Raw genomic sequence first — 19,619 nt, forward strand, 5'->3', positions numbered from 1 at the left:
CTGCTTAGAATAGGCTTCTGCTCTCACTATTAAAGGTTGAAAACGGGTAAATAGGAAACATTCTCCCCTAGCTCAAATTACTCAATAGCATTGGCAGGAAGGAGCAAGAAGAAACAAAAAAATATAAGGAAAGAAGAGTATGAACCAGTCTACAGATAATATAACAGATGTATATTACATGAAGTAAGGCATGGTCCAGCATCAGGTACCTCGGGTTTGCCACTCCCATACTCACTAGAGTGAGCCCTTGAGAAGATAGAAACATATAGAACAAGTATTTTTGCACTCCAGGTATATGTTAATATGAAACTTCACCTCTTATTTCAAGGGTAGTCTGAATGCACTGTTTACTGGCAGTATTCATTAATATTTACTTGGTATGATTTTTTTGGTATAGATTTATTTTTTTATTTTCTATGCCTTTGATGCAGGTCTTATAAAGTTTAGTTATACAGTGAATTCTCAATTAGTGTGAGTCTTCTACATTGAGAGTAAGCATCTTTCAATACAAACTTAGAATGTAATGAAGCCATGTGATTCCTTAATAACGGTAGGAAGTGTTTGAGAAGAGTACATTTTTCAGTCTTTGTCTAGGTAAAGGAGAATTTAGAGTGTACATGTATATCTCAGAAAAATGTCCAAAAATTAAAGAGTTGTGCACAATATAACAACAAAACCTTTACTTAAAAACTTTTGTTTGGGGGATCTGCAATAAAGCTTTGCAGAAAAATATGGCATTTGTGGTACAAACTCTTTGTGATATATTTTATTGACATGTGGATATATTTCAAGATTCTTAAAAGTAGTAAAAATTGCAAATTATTTTATTAAATAATGTGTATAAATATATAATAAAAACTGCTGTAGTTAAAATAAGCTGTATCATAAAACACAATAGAATATAGGGGTTTGAATTACTCATAATTTTTGATTATCATTGCATCTTCTCTTCCCTCTACACAACTCCAGATAATGGAGTAGTAAGCTGAACTCGAGTTATTCACCAGTTGACTTCCTTTATTTCTTAATATTAAATCAGTGTAAAATATCAGTTAATACATTTATTATTATTATTATTATTATTATTACGCGACACCTCCAGAGTTTCCAAGGACTCATCGAGGGAAGGCACCTACTCTACAACTCTGTCTCCACCACTCAATTCACCAACTACAATGAACCACAACTACATCAACACCATCTACTACCAAACACCACCACTAGTATTTTCACAGTCAATCACAAACATCCATGTCCATGCTAGGATTCGAACCCGCATCCTTTTGACTGGAGAGAGCTGAAGTTACTTGAAAATTGCAAAATTTTCATTGTAAATTTCTACTCAAGATAGTACATTTTTTTTTTCTTCTCTTTATGCTTTTTCTTGGGCCATACTAAGATACTGGGGCTACTTTAACTTGAAGCAGTAGCAATAACTAAAGAGTCTCCCTCCTCCAGTGAATTAGGATGAGTGCTTCTTAAATATGAGGCAGTTTCATGAACCAAGCCTCAGAACTGGTTATAGTAATTCTGGGGTTATTGTTTGTTGTAGTAATAGTTACATGTATTTATTCAAGGGGTATATATAATACTCCGATGGTACTGCAAAATTAGTACTAGTTTCCTATCAACAGTTAATCTTTCATTTGTTAGGCCCTCTACATATGGGGATTCATCTTATGGTTGTCAATCTTTTGATAAAAATATTGGAAATAATAATAAAAAAATCTGCTAATGCCTTTTTATTCCCATATGGAGTATGTGAGGCCATTGTAACTCTGTCTAACTTTTGGAAGACTGAAGGTCAGTCAATTTGTACCTTAGCCAATCAGAGATGGCTGGCCTGAGACTATCATCAATTTTAAATGATGCCATCTTGTGGTCCCTAAGACAATACTTTGTCTGAAATAATATGGATCCTGTAGTCAATTTTTCTTGAGTTTCCTGGAGGAAAAAACCTGTTTGTCCATGCCAGTGATTGACTGACTCAGTAACCTGTCAAAGAAAGACTTAGAAAAAGTTCTTCTAGTCAGTGACTAGAATCAAACTTAGAACAGTCTTTCTTTTGGTGACTTAGTGCTGTGGATGCAAACACACTTTCCACAGGGCTTCACAGGCCTTTTATTATTATTAGAGAGACCTGGAGTCTGGGACACATCGAGGGAGGCTACATACTATGCGCACCAGCTATCATACTTATTCTTGAATTCATTCACACTGCTTGCACAACGACAACCAATGGCAATACATTCCGGTCATGCACCACCCTTTGAGAGAAAAATCTAGCCCTCATCCCCTACTTAGTGGCATTCATTCTCAGCTTCCAAGGTTGCCCTCTTGTCTTTTCCCCACCCTCCATCAACTGAAATCTTGTATGATCCTTTCAGAAGTTTGTAAGTCTCAATCATATCACACCTCTTTCTCCTTTTTGCTACTGTCTGCAGTCTACAAATTCTCAGTCAGTGTTCCACAATTATATAAATTAAGTGGATATTAAATCCAACATCATTTCAAAGCCAAATACAGAAACTATAAAAAAAAACGTGCAAAAATAAGCCAGAGAGCTTGTGGGAATACACCAGCCGCCATACTACGAGTTGCCCTAGCCGAACCTTATAGGAGACACGACCACTCAAACTGCCCGTATTTTCACCTCCTATTGGTTCATTTTGATAAGGTTTCACTGGTCTGGCAGCTGTTTCAAACTCATTGGTTTTCATCACAGACCAGGCTGAAACCAAAGAGAGCAAAATGATGTTGAATTTAATATCCACTTAATTAATAATTTTGCATTGCAGAAGTGAAACCTTTTGGTTCTTTATTTTAGTAAATACTTTATGCATTACCAAGAGTTTGCTTATGGAAAATACCTCTCCGACACTTCGAGTTTCTTAGTACTGAGAGTTTCTGGTCTCTGACGAAAACTAATGAGTTTGAAACAGCTGTCAGACCAGTGAAATCTTATCAAAATAGACCAATAGGAGATGAATATATGGGCACTTTGAGTGTCCGTGTCTCCTGTAAGGTTCAGTTAGGACAACTCATATTATGGCACTGTGTGTATTCCTGTAAGCTGTCTGGTCAAGTTTCGCATGAAACTTTTGTAATTTCTCTATTCAGCTTTGAAATGATGTTGGATTTAATATCCACTTAATTTATATAATTTTGCATCACCGAAAAGAAGCCCTGACTCTTTATTTGAGTAAGTATTACACAATCCTGATATAATTTTTACTCTCTCCACTGTATCTGAATCAACTAAACCAAGAGACCAGACCTGCACAAAATAGTCCAAGTGAGGTCTTATGAAGGCCTTGTAAAGAGGCAAAATGACCATCCTTATCTTTTACATGTTAAAACTTGTTTCAGCATTGCAAGATCATCATCATCATCAAATTCCTGTCATGTACCCTGAAGGGGTATATAGGATATGTGATAGAACTACATGAAAAAATTACATCATTACTAACTTCCTATCTACAATTTTCCTCCAAATCAGTCTGTTACTTGTCAAGACTCCAACATTATCAGATCTTATATTTCTATCGTCTAAGGCACTTTTTACCGTATTAATCCACCTATATCTTGGTCTTCCTCTGGGTCGTTTTTCCTGCCAACAAAAAAAAATGTTTTGCTAATCATTTCTCTCCCATTCTATTTAAGTGACCATACCACCTGAGATTAGCTCTGTGAGGAATTCCTGGATGCTGACAATGTCAAGTTCCTTCCTAATATCCTCTTTTTTAATATGATATTACCATTGATGCCAACTATTCGTGCCTCTAATCTTTCTCAGGACTCTCATATCTGAAGTCTCTAGTCTTTGGTCAAGTGTTTTACTTCCGACCCAGCTCTCAGATCCATAAGTTAAAACTGGTTTGAACACTGTCTTGTATAAAGCTGATTTAGTGTTCCAACTGATTTCTCTCTTATTCCATATGAATTTATTCAGTTGACTTCCCACCATACCAGGTTTGCTGATTCTGTTGTCTATTTCTATATTGAATCACTAAAAATCGTGATTAAGTAGCTGAAATGTTTTACTTGTTCCACAGGTTCTCCATTCACAACACAGTTGACATTTTCAATGATTCTGCCTATTTTCATTGTCTTTGTCTGTTTATTGCTGACCTTCATACCATATCTATTACAACAGCTATTCAATTTAGTCAGAGAATCTTGCAGACTCGTAGCGGATTTATTTAGAAATATAACATCATCTGCATAAAGCAAAGAGCTGACATTAACATCTCCAATTTTGATATCATGTTTAATACCACTTTCCTTCATAATGTGATCCATATAGATAATGAATAACAGGGGGGATAATGTACATCCTTGTCTCACACCAGATTTAACATTAAACCATCTTCCTGTACTTCCTTCAATTCCAACTACCAACTTACAACTCAAATAAAGACTAAGTATTGCTCGATATAATGCCCCATTGACACCATATAACTGTAGCGTATTGAATAGCTTCTCTCTTGGCACCTTGTCATATGCCTTTTCCAAATTAACAAAACTTTAATACAGATCTTTGTTATATTCCCATGCTTTCTTGGCTATTTGTTGTAAAGTGAAGATTCGATCCTGACAGCCTCTATTTGGCCTGAATCCAGTTTTTCTTCCACAATTCTTCTCAGTCGTTTCTGAAGTATACTTGCATAGATCTTGCCAGGAAACTTAGTAGGGAAATACCTCTGTAATTCTCACATTCAGTTTTATTTCCCTTTTTATATATGGGTACTATGAGAGCTCTACTCCAATCATCAGGAATTCGTCCCTCTGTCCAGGCTTTCTGAACTATGCAGTGCAGCCACTGTAAGACTTTTATACCACCATACTTCAGCATTTCTGGTCAAATATTATCTACTCCTGCTGCCTTTCCACATTTCAAGCCTTTTGATGGCTTTTTCTACTTCCAGTATGGATATGTATTCCTGACTGCATGCTTGGTAAGTGTTTTTTAACACTGTGCTGTCATCACTGCTTATTTCATTTAGCAGTTTTTCAAAGTAATTACTCCATACTTCAAAGATATCTTTTTCTCCTGTTTTCATGTAAACTTTATCATCTCTAACTCCTTTTACAGCACTCTCTCCTCCATTTCTAAGCTTCTTCAACAACCTCCAGAATATCTTACCACCTTCTTGATATTTATTTTCTGTGTTCTTGCCAAAGTCTTCCCATGACTTTTGTTTAGCTAGTTTTAGACTGTTTAGCTTTCTTACATTTGTCTCTGTATTCTCTAAGAGCATAAGCTGAATTATTTGCCTGGAACTTTTGATATGCTTTCTTCTTTTTCCTTCACTGCCTCTTTAACTTCCTGTGTCCATCATGGAGTTCTGATTTTTCTATCCTTGCAGACAACTTCACCACATGCCTTTCTGGCTGAATCAATCAGGGTTTTCTTCAAGGCTTGCCACTGAATCTCCAAGGTTTGGTTCCTGTTCTCAAACTCTTTCATTTTTTCTTCAATAATCTTTGCGTATTTTAGTCTACAGTTCACATTTGAGAGTTTCTCAAATTTTATTCGCTTTAAAACTTTCTTACATGTTATTCTTTTCAATATGAAATTCAATTTTATTCTGCTCAAGACTAAATAGTGATCACTTCCAATTTCAAATCCTCTGTACACTCTGGTGACCTGTACCAGAGAGAAAACATCACTATCAACAATAGCATAGTCAATGAGACTTTTCTTATTCCTTGCTACTTCTCTCCATGTGAATTTATGCACATTTTGATGTTGGAACATGGTGTTAGTAATAACCAGCCCATGTCCTGAGCAGAAATCCAACAGGTATTTGCTATTATTATTAGCTTTGCTTTTTTCTCCAAATTTTCCCAAAATATTTTTGTATGTCTGACAATCATTTCCTACTCTGCTATTTAGATCCCCAACAAGGACCAACTTTTCCTTTTTCATTGTGTCAGTTGCTTTTTCTAAAGCATCAAAAAATTCCTCCACTTCTTCCTTAGTAGAACCTTCTGTGGGACCATAGGCACAAATAAGTCTTATTGGCCAGTTCCCCATTCTCATATTTGCCCACATTACTCTACTCGAGACTGCCTGCCATTCAAGAAGATTAGCCTGGTATTTTGTGTTGAATACTATGGCTACTCCTTCTTTTCCTTGGTTGTCATTGCCTGAATATAACATTTTGTATTTATTGCTCAGAAAGACCTCACCAGTTTTTGTCTTTTTTTGTTTCAGTCACCCCTGTTATGTCGATCTGGTACTTATCTAATTCCTCAGCTAGCTCCATTTCTTTGCCATTCAGGCTTCTTATGTTGATAGTACTGATCTTTAAATCTGGTGATGTAGAGTTGGGGTGTGTTTTCAGCATTGCAAGATATATATTAGAAATATTAATTACATTTATTGTGATTAATATTTAGTCTATGTCGTAATTTCCTTTAAAAAAAATTGGACCAAATAAATAAAATTAATGAAAAAGAAAATTGTTGATAATACTGCAGAATTATTAGTAGCTCCCTATGGTAGTATTTTATACATTCCTTGGATAAATACATAGAAATCTCACTATAGCAAATATTACTATAACAAAGTGCTGAGATTCCAACTAACGCTATGGTGAAAGAAGAAATTTACCATTATAAATTAGCTATTATAACAAGTTACTGTTGCTGCAGGATCCCTATGGGTTGCAGCAAGAGTGAAGTGTATGTATTAGGTCCATTTGGTGTTACCCTTTAATGCTTTGTATGTTTTTTTTTTTTGAGACCAACAAAACTTTGATATATCTCATGATTTCACATTTATTTGTCCTAAACTCAGCTTGTTCTTCAAACTTTCTCTTCAGAATGTCAGCATGAGCTTTATCTGGAGTACTAAGAAACTTCCTGTATTCTCACATCTCACATTGTTTTATTTCCCTTTTCATAATTTAGTATAATGAGTGGTCTATTCCAGAAAGTCATCCGGGATTTTATCTGCTGTGTTCTGTAGCTATCCTACATAGTAAAAGATGAATCTTTTATACTTATTTCATAATTTCTTGATGATTGTAATCTGCTCTTTCCACTTTTTAGTTTTCTGTTGGTTTTTATATCATCAATACTGAAATGTATCCTTGATTGCATTGCACTAAGGTATTTTCTGTCACTGTTCCTTCTTCAATTTTTATAGCACTGTTATATTGGAATCCTTTTGTCATATACTCCTTCCTTTATTTCCAGACCTTATAAAAATAGCCTCCAAAATATTTTGCTTCGTTTATTTATTTTTTATATTCTTTCTTAAATTTTCTGATAACTTTTGTTTAGCTGCTTGTAGTTTCTATAAATTGAATGAATCTTATTAAACGGTTTGCTCAACTGTATAGTGTCTTAGAATTTTATCTGACCTGCTTTCCTTGTGTCTGAAACATTGTAATAATCACATACCCTTTTTTTTTTGTTCTATTTTTCTTTCAGAAGTTTAATATCTAAGTTTCCTTAGTAACTCTGGGAAATCTTTAGTATTCTTGATTTCACATAGTCTGTCATAAATTCACCAAATTTGAAACAGATTTGGTAGATAAGTCAGACCTTTGATATACAGGTCTGAAAGAAGAGATGTTTTTCCATAGAAACCTACCTGGCTGATCAATCTTACAAAGTTAAACATTATTTGTATGTGGCCTAACTGTTATAAAATAGAGCACGGAAGATTTTTTTAAATTTGCATTGTTTTTCACAAAAAAAAAAAAAAAAAAAAGTGGGGTGGGAGTATGTTAGTGAGAAGGAAGTAAACAACTAAATCTGTGTTGTGTTGAATTGAATTGAATACTAAAAAATTTTTTTTTTATTTTAAGATATAAAAAGAAATTGGAAGAAAAGGTTAAGGAACGTGGAAAAAAAGACAACAGTGCTTATACCAGGTAGTATCATTCTTTTTTATTATTATTAATGTGTTTTCTGACATTTATTTAAAGTATAGTTGATATTTAATGTATGAGAATATATCATACTTGAGTCTTTTTAAGATACTCTCGAAAGAGAGGACACATGTATATGAAATTCTTGTAATTTTTTACAAGAAATGCTATGTTATCAGAGTTTAAAGTTTATCAGCTGAAATAAAACATTGTTTTACTTTGGTAAGAAATACTATGGTGACAAAAAAAAATTAAATAACATTTTTGAAAGTAATGATAATAATTTTGTGTGTGTCGGCATTCCCTGACTTATGTAAGCATTACTTCCCACAAACTTTATGTAAGTCGGATTTAACTCCACCCATTAATCACATACATATCCATTAAGCGTATGCAGTAGTGCAATAACATGTTTTAAAAGGAATTTCTGCTATCTTTTCATTCACAGAATTCACATACAAATTGGATTTCAGTATGTAATTATAAATGCAAAGTAATATAAATACAGTATACATAGTATGAGCAAATAAAAAAAAAACAAATAATATTGAATATGTCTGTTTGACCTTCCTTAATAAATTGTCAAGAGATGACTAAAATATGAATTTTTTCATCTCTTCATAAATCTCTCAATTACAAGCACCAGGTAATGCATTATGTAATTTCTCTCTGGGCTTTGAAGAACCATTAGGATCCATCTTCTCTAATCATACCATTCTTGCTAAAATGATTTGTGTATCCTATTCCCATTATTATGCCATACAATGTTTTGCATAGCTTGAAAAATATTATTGGACTTTGAGAAATATCAGACTGTTAAATTAACATCTCTGCTCATAGCTGTGAATGCCTGCTCAAAAGCCTTACATAAATAATAAGCTTGAAGTTGACATCACTTTATTGGTTGGGTGAGACTTATTCTTGTTGAGAGGCTTATACGCTGGTTAAACATGATAACTAATATTTAAGGAATTGACAGCGTATAATAGAAATATAGATTAAATATTAAAGTTTATTTAATCTATATTTCTAGTATACGCTGTCAATTCCTTAAATATTAGTTATCATGGTTGGGTGAGAGACCTAGTTTTAGATGGAAAGTAGAGTACTTTTGTGTTTGGATGAAAACTGTCTAAATACAAAGAATATGTATTATCAAGAATATGCAAAATCTTGAATGGAATATCAGTTTGTTTGTTTTTTTTTTGCAATATTTCTCATTATCAGGTACGAAAATAAACCAGTTTTCAAAAAGTGCATTCACCTTATCGATGCCTTTAAAGGTGCATTGGCTTTTTGAATGATAGACTAGCAGTAGCTTAAAAAAGAGCTGAGCTATCTCTTGAAGCTTTGTGTCCTAGCATTGTTGTTTTCCCTCTAGAAATATATGTGTGGTGTGATATTTTTTTCTAAAATAAACTAATCTTGTTTCCATTAAACACTTATTTCATCTTCATCAATTGTTCTTTCAGCCACTCAGTATAGTTCTCGGCTGATTCAGTATTGCTGTTTGCAGCTTCTCCAAAAATTGGAGAACATTATGAAAACTTGCATATTTAAACAGGTGGTATTTGTTATGTCTGCACACAAATGTCAGCATAAGAAACAAAGGGATTCAGTTTGTTGCTTTATTGAATATGATGTGGCTTAAGATTGTTGTCATTAGTAAAACTTGGTTATAAGAATCAGATATGGTAACTATGATCATAATTCTAGTAGCAAGGCTTATACGTTGGTCATACATAACTGGTAATTAGTTTACGGAATTAACAATGCATATAAAGTATATTAATTAAAGGTAACTTTGATTAAAAAAAAATGGCTATAACCACCAAAAAAAATCCAAAAAATACTAAAACCAGTAAACCACAACCCCCCCCCCCCTCCACAATAAAGATTACACCAAATCTATCACCATCCCCTACATCCAGGGCACCTCTGAGAAAATAACCAATATCCTCAAAAAATATGACCTTACTTCTTGTTACAGACCATATAAAAAGTTGGCATCCCTTATCCGCTCTACCAAAGACCAACCACTTCCCCTAGACCTACCTGGTGTATACCAGCTCTCTTGCAGCTGCAAATTGTCCTGCTTGATAACAAATCATGATATTTGTTGTTCTGCCTGGCCAAACAGGCAGAACAACAAATATCAGGATTTCAGAACACAAAGACTACATCCGGTTTCACCAGCACAGCCACTCTGGGCTGGCAGACCATGCCTTAGATACCCACCATAGAATTCGTTGGAAGAAAACAAAAATAATACACCACAGCAAGTTTAAATACGAAAGATTATTCAAGGAATCTTCAGCAGCTCTAAAAAATGTTCCTAACCTCAACAAATTTGGGTGCATGAAACTACCCCAAATTTGGGAGACTTACATTATCAGAACTTCAGCCCAACTGCCAAGACAACCAAATTAGCCCACCAGAGGGCACCATTAGGACTTTAGGAACAATATCAGTTTCTTGCTTTCGTTAGTGCCTGCGTGCACATACCATATCCTTATGTTCCTGAAGATGGCAACGTGACGTTCCCGAAATATAGAAGTTATTCATTAAAGTTACCTTTAATTAATATACTTTATATGCGTTGTTAATTCCGTAAACTAATTACCAGTTAGGTAACTATGATCGAGTATAATGGGTATACCATTTTGAGGAACGACAGAAGAGATAAGAGAGGAAGGGGGAAGTACTGCTAATGATATCAGATGACTTCAGTCCAGTTAGGGTAGAAATGCAAGAAAATTCTGGTAACAGTGTTCCATGCTGCCGTGAGTTCGAGGCTATCTGGTAGTAATGGCTGCTGCCTTTGTAGATTTAATAATATTTATTAAATCTACAAAGGCAGCAGCTATTACTTGCTATGAAGGATTTAGAGGTAAGGATAATATTTTATCATCATCAAATTCCTGCCATGTACCCTCAAGGGAGGTACAGGATATGATAGTACTACATGAAAAAAATTACATCATTACTAACTTCCTATCTACAATTTGCCTCCAAATCAGTCTGTTACTTGTCAAGACCCCGACATTATCAGATCTTATATTTCTATCGTCTAAGGCACTTTGTACCGTATCAATCCACCTATATCTTGGTCTTCCTCTAGGTCGTTTTGCTGCCGACCTGCCAGAGAATGCTTGTTTTGCTAATCTTTCCTTGCCCATTCTGTTTAAGTGACCATACCACCTGAGATTAGCTCCGTGAGGAATTCCTGGATGCAGACAATGTAAAGTTCTTTCCTAATATCCTCGTTTTTAATATGATATTGCCATTGATGCCATCTGTTCATGCCTCTAATCTTTCTCAAGGCTCTCATATCTGCAGTCTCTAGTCTTTGGTCAAGTGTTTTACTTATGACCCAACTCTCAGATCCATAAGTTAAAACTGGTTTGAACACTGTCTTGTATACAGCCAATTTAGTGTTCTGACTAATTTCTCTCTGATTTCATATGAATTTATTAAATTGACTTCCCACCATACCAGCTTTGCTGATTCTGTTGTCTGTTTCTATATTGAATTTACCATCTTCAGTAAAAATCGTGCCTAAGTAGCTGAAATGTTTTACTTGTTCCACAGGTTCTCCATTCACAACACAGTTGACATTTTCAGTGATTCTGCCTATTTTCATTGTCTTTGTCTTTTTATTGCTGACCTTCATACCATATCTATTACAACAGCTATTCAATTTAGTCAGAGAATCTTGCAGACTTGTAGCGGATTTATTTAGAAGTATAACATCATCCGCATAAAGCAAAGAGCTGACATTAACATCTCCAATTTTGATATCATGTTTAATACCACTTTCCTTCATAATGTGATCCATATAGATAATGAATAACAGAGGGGATAATGTACATCCTTATCTCACACCAGATTTAACATTAAATCATCTTCTGTGCTTCCTTCAATTCTAACTGCTGACTTACAACTCAAACAAAGACTAAGTATTGCTTGATATAATGCCACATTGAAACCATATAACTGCAGCGTATTGAATAGCTTCTCTCTTGGCACTTTGTCATATGCATTTTCCAAATCGACAAAACTTAAATACAGATCTTTATTATATTCCCATGCTTTCTCGACTATTTGTCGTAAAGTGAAGATCTGATCCTGACAGCCTCTATTTGGCCTGAATCCAGCTTGTTCTTCACGAAGCTTTTCTTCCACAATTCTTCTCAACCGTTTCTCAAGTATACTTAAGTATACTTGCATAGATCTTGCCAGGAACACTCAGTAGGAAAATACCTCTGTAATTCTCACATTTAGTTTTATTTCCCTTTTTATATATAGGTAGTATGAGAGCTCTACTCCAATCATCGGGTATTCGTCCCTCTGTCCAGGCTTTCTGAACTATGCAGTGCAGCCATTGTAAAACTCTTATACCACCATACTTCAGCATTTCTGGTCGAAAATCATCTACTCCTGCTGCCTTTTCACATTTCAAGCCTTTGATGGCTTTTTCTACTTCAAGTATGGATATGTATTCCTGACTGCATGCCTGGTCAGTGTTTTTTACCACTGTGCTGTCATTACTGCTTGCTTCATTTAGCAGTTTTTCAAAGTAATTACTCCATACTTCAAGGATATCTTTTTCTCCCGTTTTCATGGCACCTTTATCATCTCTAACTCCTTTTACAGCACTCTTTTCTCCATTCTTAAGCTTCTTCAACAACCTCCAGAATATTTTGCCACCTTCTTGATATTTATTTTCTATATTCTTTCCAAAGTCCTCCCATGACTTTTGTTTAGCTAATATTACACAGTGTTTAGCTTTCTTATTATTGTCTCTGTATTCTCTAAGAGCACAAGCTGACTTATTTGTCAGGAATTTTGATATGCTTTCTTCTTTTCCTTCACAGCCTCTTTAACTTCCTGTGTCCACCATGGAGTTCTGATTTTTCTATCCTTGCACACAACCTTACCACATGCCTTTCTGGCTGAATCAATCAGGGTTTTCTTCAAGGCTTGCCACTGAATCTCCAAGGTTTGGTTCCTGTTCTCAAACTCTTTCATTTTTTCTTCAATAATCTTTGTGTATTTTAGTCTACAGTTCACATCTGAGAGCTACTCAACTTTTATTTGATGTAAAACCTTCTTACATATTATTCATTTCAATATGAAATTCAATTTTATCCTGTTCAAGACTAAATAGTGGTCACTTCCAATTTCACATCCTCTGTACACTCTGATGTCCTGCATCAGGGAGAAAACATCACTATCAACAATAACATAGTCAATGAGACTTTTCTTATTTCTTGTCTCTTCTCTCCATCTGAATTTGTGCACATTTTTATGTTGGAACATGGTGTTAGTAATAACCAGTCCTTGTCCTCAGCAGAAATCCAACACTTATTTGCCATTATTATTAACTTGGCCCTTTTCTCCAAATTTACCAAAATATTTTTGTATGTCTCACAATCATTTCCTACTCTGATATTTAGATCCCCAACAAGGATTAACTTTTTTTTTCATTGTGTCAGTTGCTTTTTCAAAGCCTCAAAAAATTCTTCCACTTCTACCGTAGTAGAACCTTCTGTGGGACCATTGGCACAAATAAGTCTCATTGTCCAGTTCCTCATTCTCATATTGCCCACATTACTCTACTTGAGACTGACTGCCATTCAAGAAGATTAGCCTCGTATTTTGTGTTGAATACTATGTTTACTCCTTCTTTTCCTTGATTGTTATTGTCTGAATATAACATTTTGTATTTATTGCTCAGAAAGACCTCACCAGTTTTTGTCTTTTTTGTTTCAGTCACCCCTATTATGTCGATCTGGTACCTATCTAATTCCTCAGCTAGCTCCTTTTCTTTGCCGATTAGGCTTCTTATGTTGATAGTATCGATCTTTAACTTTGGTGATGTTGAGTTGGGGTGTGTTTTCAGATTTGTTCCAGTAGCTGACTTTTCACTGTTCGCCCTGGTTCCCTTCCGAAAACAACTGGGGCCTTGTTTAACCGGGTGACGTCTCGGCCGGCATTTTACTTTCCAATAAGAATACAATTTGGTTGGCTAAATCCCAAATTGCCAGTCCATCCTCATTTGTTCAGTATCCAAGTAGATACCCAACAGTGCACCACGAGAAGGTGAGGATTGGACATTAAGTCAGAAGCCCTGGTTGGTTTTCCGCATTCTTTTAAAGGTTATATATGGCTTTCACCCTTAAGCACTCCCTAATATAATATATTTTATTTCTTCTAAAATACTTTTTGCCTTTGTGGGAAGCTTTTGATATTGAGATCACATTTTATGATAAATAATAAGTTTAATTAAAAATAAGCAATTACAACCCTACAAGTTTCGTAAGTCATCAGACTTACATCGCCAAGGGTACTGGCAAAAAAAATTTATACACAACAAAAGACTAGAAACAGTTGATTACACATATTAGATGTTATCAGAACTTCACAACTGGTACATACAAATAAGTAACCAGAATAAAAATGCTAAATTCATTACTGTATGTGGGTTGAAACACTGCTAGTTGTTGCTCTCACATTTTGTGGCATTGCCCATGTCATATCCTAGGTATGTTACATTTATATTTTTGATGAAAGCAATTATAATCAATATATGCCATTTTTGTTTGTTGCAAAACTACTTGATGGTGTGTGGTGGTTGTGTCGCATGCCAGTCCTGATTTATGCTGTCTTCTTTTTCCAATGTTTTTTATGTGTGCAGATATGGGGATTTCTAATGACCTTCCCATCTGGCATACACAGCAAATGCTATAACAGCCATAAATCTCATAAATGACTGTTTTTTTTTCATGGGTTGATGTGGAGGTTCTGGTGGATGTAAGAATCTGGAAATTTTATACAATCATAAAAAAACCACTTTAATCCCTCCGACCGACCATGACATCTATAGACATCCAGCTAAATCTGGATACAATTCTATAACGCCTATTGAATAACATGGATAAGAAGTGCAATTTGGTCTCACTATTTCATCCACCTCAGCCAGTAGGGAGATTAATGTTGCTCAAGGTGCAGCTTTGCCACTTGGTCTATAACATTCTTGAAGTAAGGTAGCATCATTGCATTCTTAAAATCTTGTTTAAGTAATGGAGTGCTACAGTAGGTGTATTAAGAATTTTGTTGATCTTGGATTCATAACCATTGAGTGCAAGGTTCTATAACAGGTGGTGCAGTTCTTCATTCCCTTTAATTGATGTGCTGGATATATTGTATGCTCCATCTCGTAATGTTTTTGTAATGGGTGATGGTGTGAAGCAGCATTTAATAATCTTCCCATTGAGGTAGGTTTTCTGAATACTGAAATGGATGATCTTTTTTTCTTCTTCATTTATTTCAACAAGGATGTGAAGGAATGATAATTTTTTGCAATACAATTTAGCATTCTGTGGGAGGTATTTGATATGAGATTTATTATGTATGAAGAGTTGAGCAGAAGAAAAGTAATCTTTAGAATGAAAGAATGCCAACCATTTTTGGTGGTTGAAGAGGCTATGCATGTGAGATGTTTATGTCACAACAGACTAAATGTGAAAGTCAGTTCAGGAAGAAATAACTGGTCTCTTGTAAAGCGTTATGGAAAGTAAAGGAGAGAGTGAAGCACACTCTTTCTTCGGAGAAATAAGGCAGGATTGTGTTTTGATACCATTAAAATTCACTAAATTATCTTCTCTCCACTTGAGGAATGGCTAGAAGATTGGTATTTACCGTATAAGATGAGGCCTAAATTTTAGGTATTTTTTAAGTTTTATGCTTATGTCAGTTGTATAAGATGACCCCCCCCAATTTCTTCTTTCTTGTATTAATGCAACATTAGATATTGTTATATCCGTTATTTTTTTGCATAGCATAGGTTTAGTGTTTACACGAATTATCCTAATTAAGTGATTAGCCTCAGTTTTAATTAATTTCAAATTTTAGGAGGATTATTAAAATTGTTATCATTTAAAATCATGGAACCAGCAACAAAACAAAGAAAGTATGAAGCTCGATTTAAAATAAGGGTAATTGAAATGGCAAAGCAAACTAATAACTGTGCTGCTGCAAGAAAATTTGACATAACCAAGAAGATATTCAGAGAATGGAGGAAAAAAGAAGATATTTTAAAAAAATTGCCAAAGAAAAAATCTGCAATGAGAAAGGGGATCATTTTCCAGTTGCGTCTTCGAATACAAATATGATTTTCCAGTTGCCTGATGGCCGCAACTGGAAAATCACATTTGTATTCGATCAAAAGCAGGATGGTTATCTTGCTACAAGAAATATGATTAGCTCATATGCACTAAAATAGTCAAGATTGAATCCAGATGAAAGTATAGAATTTCAAGCTACTTCAAGATGGTGTAATCGTTTTATGAACAGACACAAAACGAAAATTGCTCAAAAACTACCAGCAGATCTTGACCACAAACTTACCAGTTTCCATAAATTTCTGTTGTCTAACAGAAATTTATGTTCTTGTCCTTGGAGTTTCATCCATATTGGAAATATGGATGAAACTCCTATGAGCTTTGATATGATAAGCAATAAAACAGTGGAGTCTAAAGGTAGTAAGAGTGTGCTAGTTCGAAGTACAGGTCAGGAAAAAACAAGGTTTACAGTTGTGTTGTCATGTTTGGCTGATAGGACCAAATTAAAACCTATGATCATCTTCAAACATAAAACTAAACCTAAGATAAAATTTCCTTCAGGTGTTTTTGTACATTTTCACAAAAATGGTGTAAAATTATGAATAAATAATGTGTGGAACACTCGACCAGGTGGTATAATGAAATGCAGTTTATTAGTATGGGATATGTTTCGTAGTCATTTTACTGAGAATACTAAAAGTCTTCTAGAAAAAAATAACACAAGAATTGCTGTTATACCAGATAGTTTAACTTCTGTATTGCAACCACTAGACGTCTGCTTGAACAAACCATTTAAAGATCACATGTGAGAAGAATGGAATAATTGGATGTTGACTGGTGAAAAATCATTTACAAACGGTGGATCTATGTGCGTGCGCTGCATCACTTGATATGTTTTGCAATTTTGTGATCAAAGCATGGAATCAAGTAAAAGTAGAAACTAATAAAATCATTTAAAAAGTGTGGTATCTCTATTCTTATGGATGGTACTGAAGATGACCTGTTGTGGGACACTGATGACGATAATGAAGCCAATTCTCCGGATTCGAACTGGGGTCCATATGATGATCATTTAAACAATGAATCTGAAGAACTATTTTCAACAGATGATGAAGAAAATTAACATGAAAATTGAGGTTAATAATTATTGTTTGTTTTTTAAGACTTACATCTATTGTAATATTTTAAATAAATTTATGTAACAAAAAATTAATCTGATTTCTTTATAAACACTGCCTATTTTCTTATATAATGATGTATTGTAACTACCTAAATGTTTATCCAAAAAATTAAGCTTCCCTTTTTATACTCGCTGTATAAGACCACCCATGATTTCGAAGCTTTGAGTAGTAGTGAAAGAATATCATTATTGTATAGTAGAAAGGGTGTCGATGAAGCACAATAAGCCTATGGGTACTTCAACATTTATGGAATAAATCAGATGACAAGGAATCATCCACCCATTACATGATCAGAGAGGTAGCTGCCAATCCACTCACAAAGGGTAGTAAGGAGACCATTAGATGGCAGTTGGGAAAATAAAGACTACAGTACCATGCTAGATTAGATAGATGCCTTGGAAGTATCAGGACTGACATTTGATTCTCCAAATCTTTCCAAAGGTAGGTGAATTTAGCGATTAGGTCTGTTGTAGAATAGAATGACAGAATCCACATACTGATGATCACTAATTAATTAATAGGGTCTAGGTAGTCAGAAATATGGTTGTTGACATTCTTCATCACTTATGAGAGTATTAAGTTCAGGACAGTGGGCTACTAGTTTGACATCTGGTGTTCTGTCTACCTTTTTTTAAGAACAGGTCAGATAGAAACTTGCTTCCATGCTGTTGGATAGATGCCAAATCAGTGAGTATAGCTTATAAAAGTGATACATAATAGGTATTCTGGAACACAAGCTCTTAGTACATGAAAGGATATCCTCTGGACTAGGAGTCTTATTAGTATCAAGGCTATTGAATATTTTTCTGTCTTTCTCTCAAAAGATCAAAGGAAGCATACTGAGGATGAGTTTATGGACTAATAGACTGAAGTTAGAGGAGAAGACTGATCCCAAGAAGTGTTTTTTTTTTTTTAAATTTTGAACTCATCCATCAGGATGAGGGAGAGATGTAAACATAGTATGGCAGATGGTTTTCCCCTATGAAGTCTGCTTTATATTTGCTGATTTTGAATTTTTTTATAGGCTCTAGTATAAGCTGAGTGAGAAACTTAAGTTTTTAGCTTGAGTCATTCACTGTATGCCATTTTTAGCTTGGACAAGGGTTGAAGATTTTGAGTGGAATAGGGAATAAAGACGCTCTTCCCAGCAAGAATAATTTCAGTTATTATGCAATAATTATCAATAGAATAAGTTATATGAAGTATTTTATTAAGCATACAATTTTTGCCTTAGTATCTAGAGCAGGAGTATCAAACTCAATTGGACTGTGGGCCATTTGCTATAAAAGTGTATCTCAAGTGGGCTGCAAAAAATTTTTGACTAAAGAAACCTTCACTAATTAGAATCGAAGGGAAGTGAAAGAATGAGTATAAATAAATTGGAAAATTAATAACAAAAATTTTATTTATTCTACGTTATTACAAGACATAAAATAATAGTATAATGATTATGACAAGTAAAAAAAAAAATAAAGAATATTTTTATTATATTTGTATTGCGGGAATAAAAGGCGTTAGCTGAATTTTTTAAAATTAATATTTACAATAGATGGCATTTAAACCAAATTAAACCAAAATTAATTTTATTGTTGCTTTGCATTAGAGTTAGTGAGTGCACTCACATGTGCAACATATGGTTTTGCTTGAGTCTAAATAGCATGGTTATTGTGGGAGGAGACATGTGATTCATTAGTTAGTGCCTTGTTTATCTCAGTTGTCTCTAATTGCACTAAAGAAATATATTACACAGGCAGCAAATGTCTTTGTACTTTATTCAGTGATACAACAAAACTACTTGTTTACCGTGGGGAGCGAGTTATCGCCCCGACTTGAAAGTGGTTAAACTTTATTTTCATGTGCGATGTATATACAAAACTTTAATTTTTTTTTCCGTAAAGTAAAATCAGGGGTGCGAGTGATATGCAAGGGCAAGTTATATTTGAGTAAATACGATATTTCTGTTTTATTATAAAAAGCAACTTTTTTTATTTTTATTTTTTTTTCTTGAGGCATCATGAGCTGTAAGAAATTGCTTTGGGCTGCATGCAGGCCACCAGTTTAACACCCCTGATCTACAGCATCTTCAGTATGACTTTCAAAGTAAACAATTAGAATTTAGAATAGATGAAGACTCAACAAAGAAAACATGAGGTTACACATACATGACAGTGGCACAGTCAAAAATTTGCTAAGGTCCTACCAATATAAATTGATAAATTTAAACTAATAATAAATTAAGGAAATTTTTGACTATGGCATGTGTGGGGAAGAATTATTTCCCATGGGAGGGGTAACATCAGACCATACCATGAAGCAGATCTTCACGACTTTCATTGTGTAAACATTCCATGAGCTAATTGCTTTTGTGAAGGATCTTTTTTTTATAAAGGATGTGGCATATTTTGGAGATAAATATTCTGCTAGTC

At 34.4% G+C, this 19,619-nt stretch overlaps 1 protein-coding gene across 2 annotated transcripts in view; it reads left to right on the plus strand.

Annotated features, from left to right (window-relative positions):
- Positions 1–19,619, plus strand: part of Acf (ATP-dependent chromatin assembly factor large subunit) — a 383,051-nt gene that overhangs the window by 201,219 nt on the left and 162,213 nt on the right. For both annotated transcript variants that reach the window (XM_090399798.1, XM_090399799.1), the window contains one exon: positions 7,824–7,889. In XM_090399798.1, the coding sequence (XP_090255924.1) occupies positions 7,824–7,889 (66 nt within the window). The remainder of the gene's footprint in view (positions 1–7,823; positions 7,890–19,619) is intronic.

The sequence above is a fragment of the Typopeltis vanoorti genome, chromosome 10, assembly GCF_054136105.1.
Source record: "Typopeltis vanoorti isolate ZY-2024b chromosome 10, IOZ_Tvanoo_1.0, whole genome shotgun sequence".
Classification (NCBI taxonomy): Eukaryota; Metazoa; Arthropoda; class Arachnida; order Uropygi; family Thelyphonidae; genus Typopeltis; species Typopeltis vanoorti.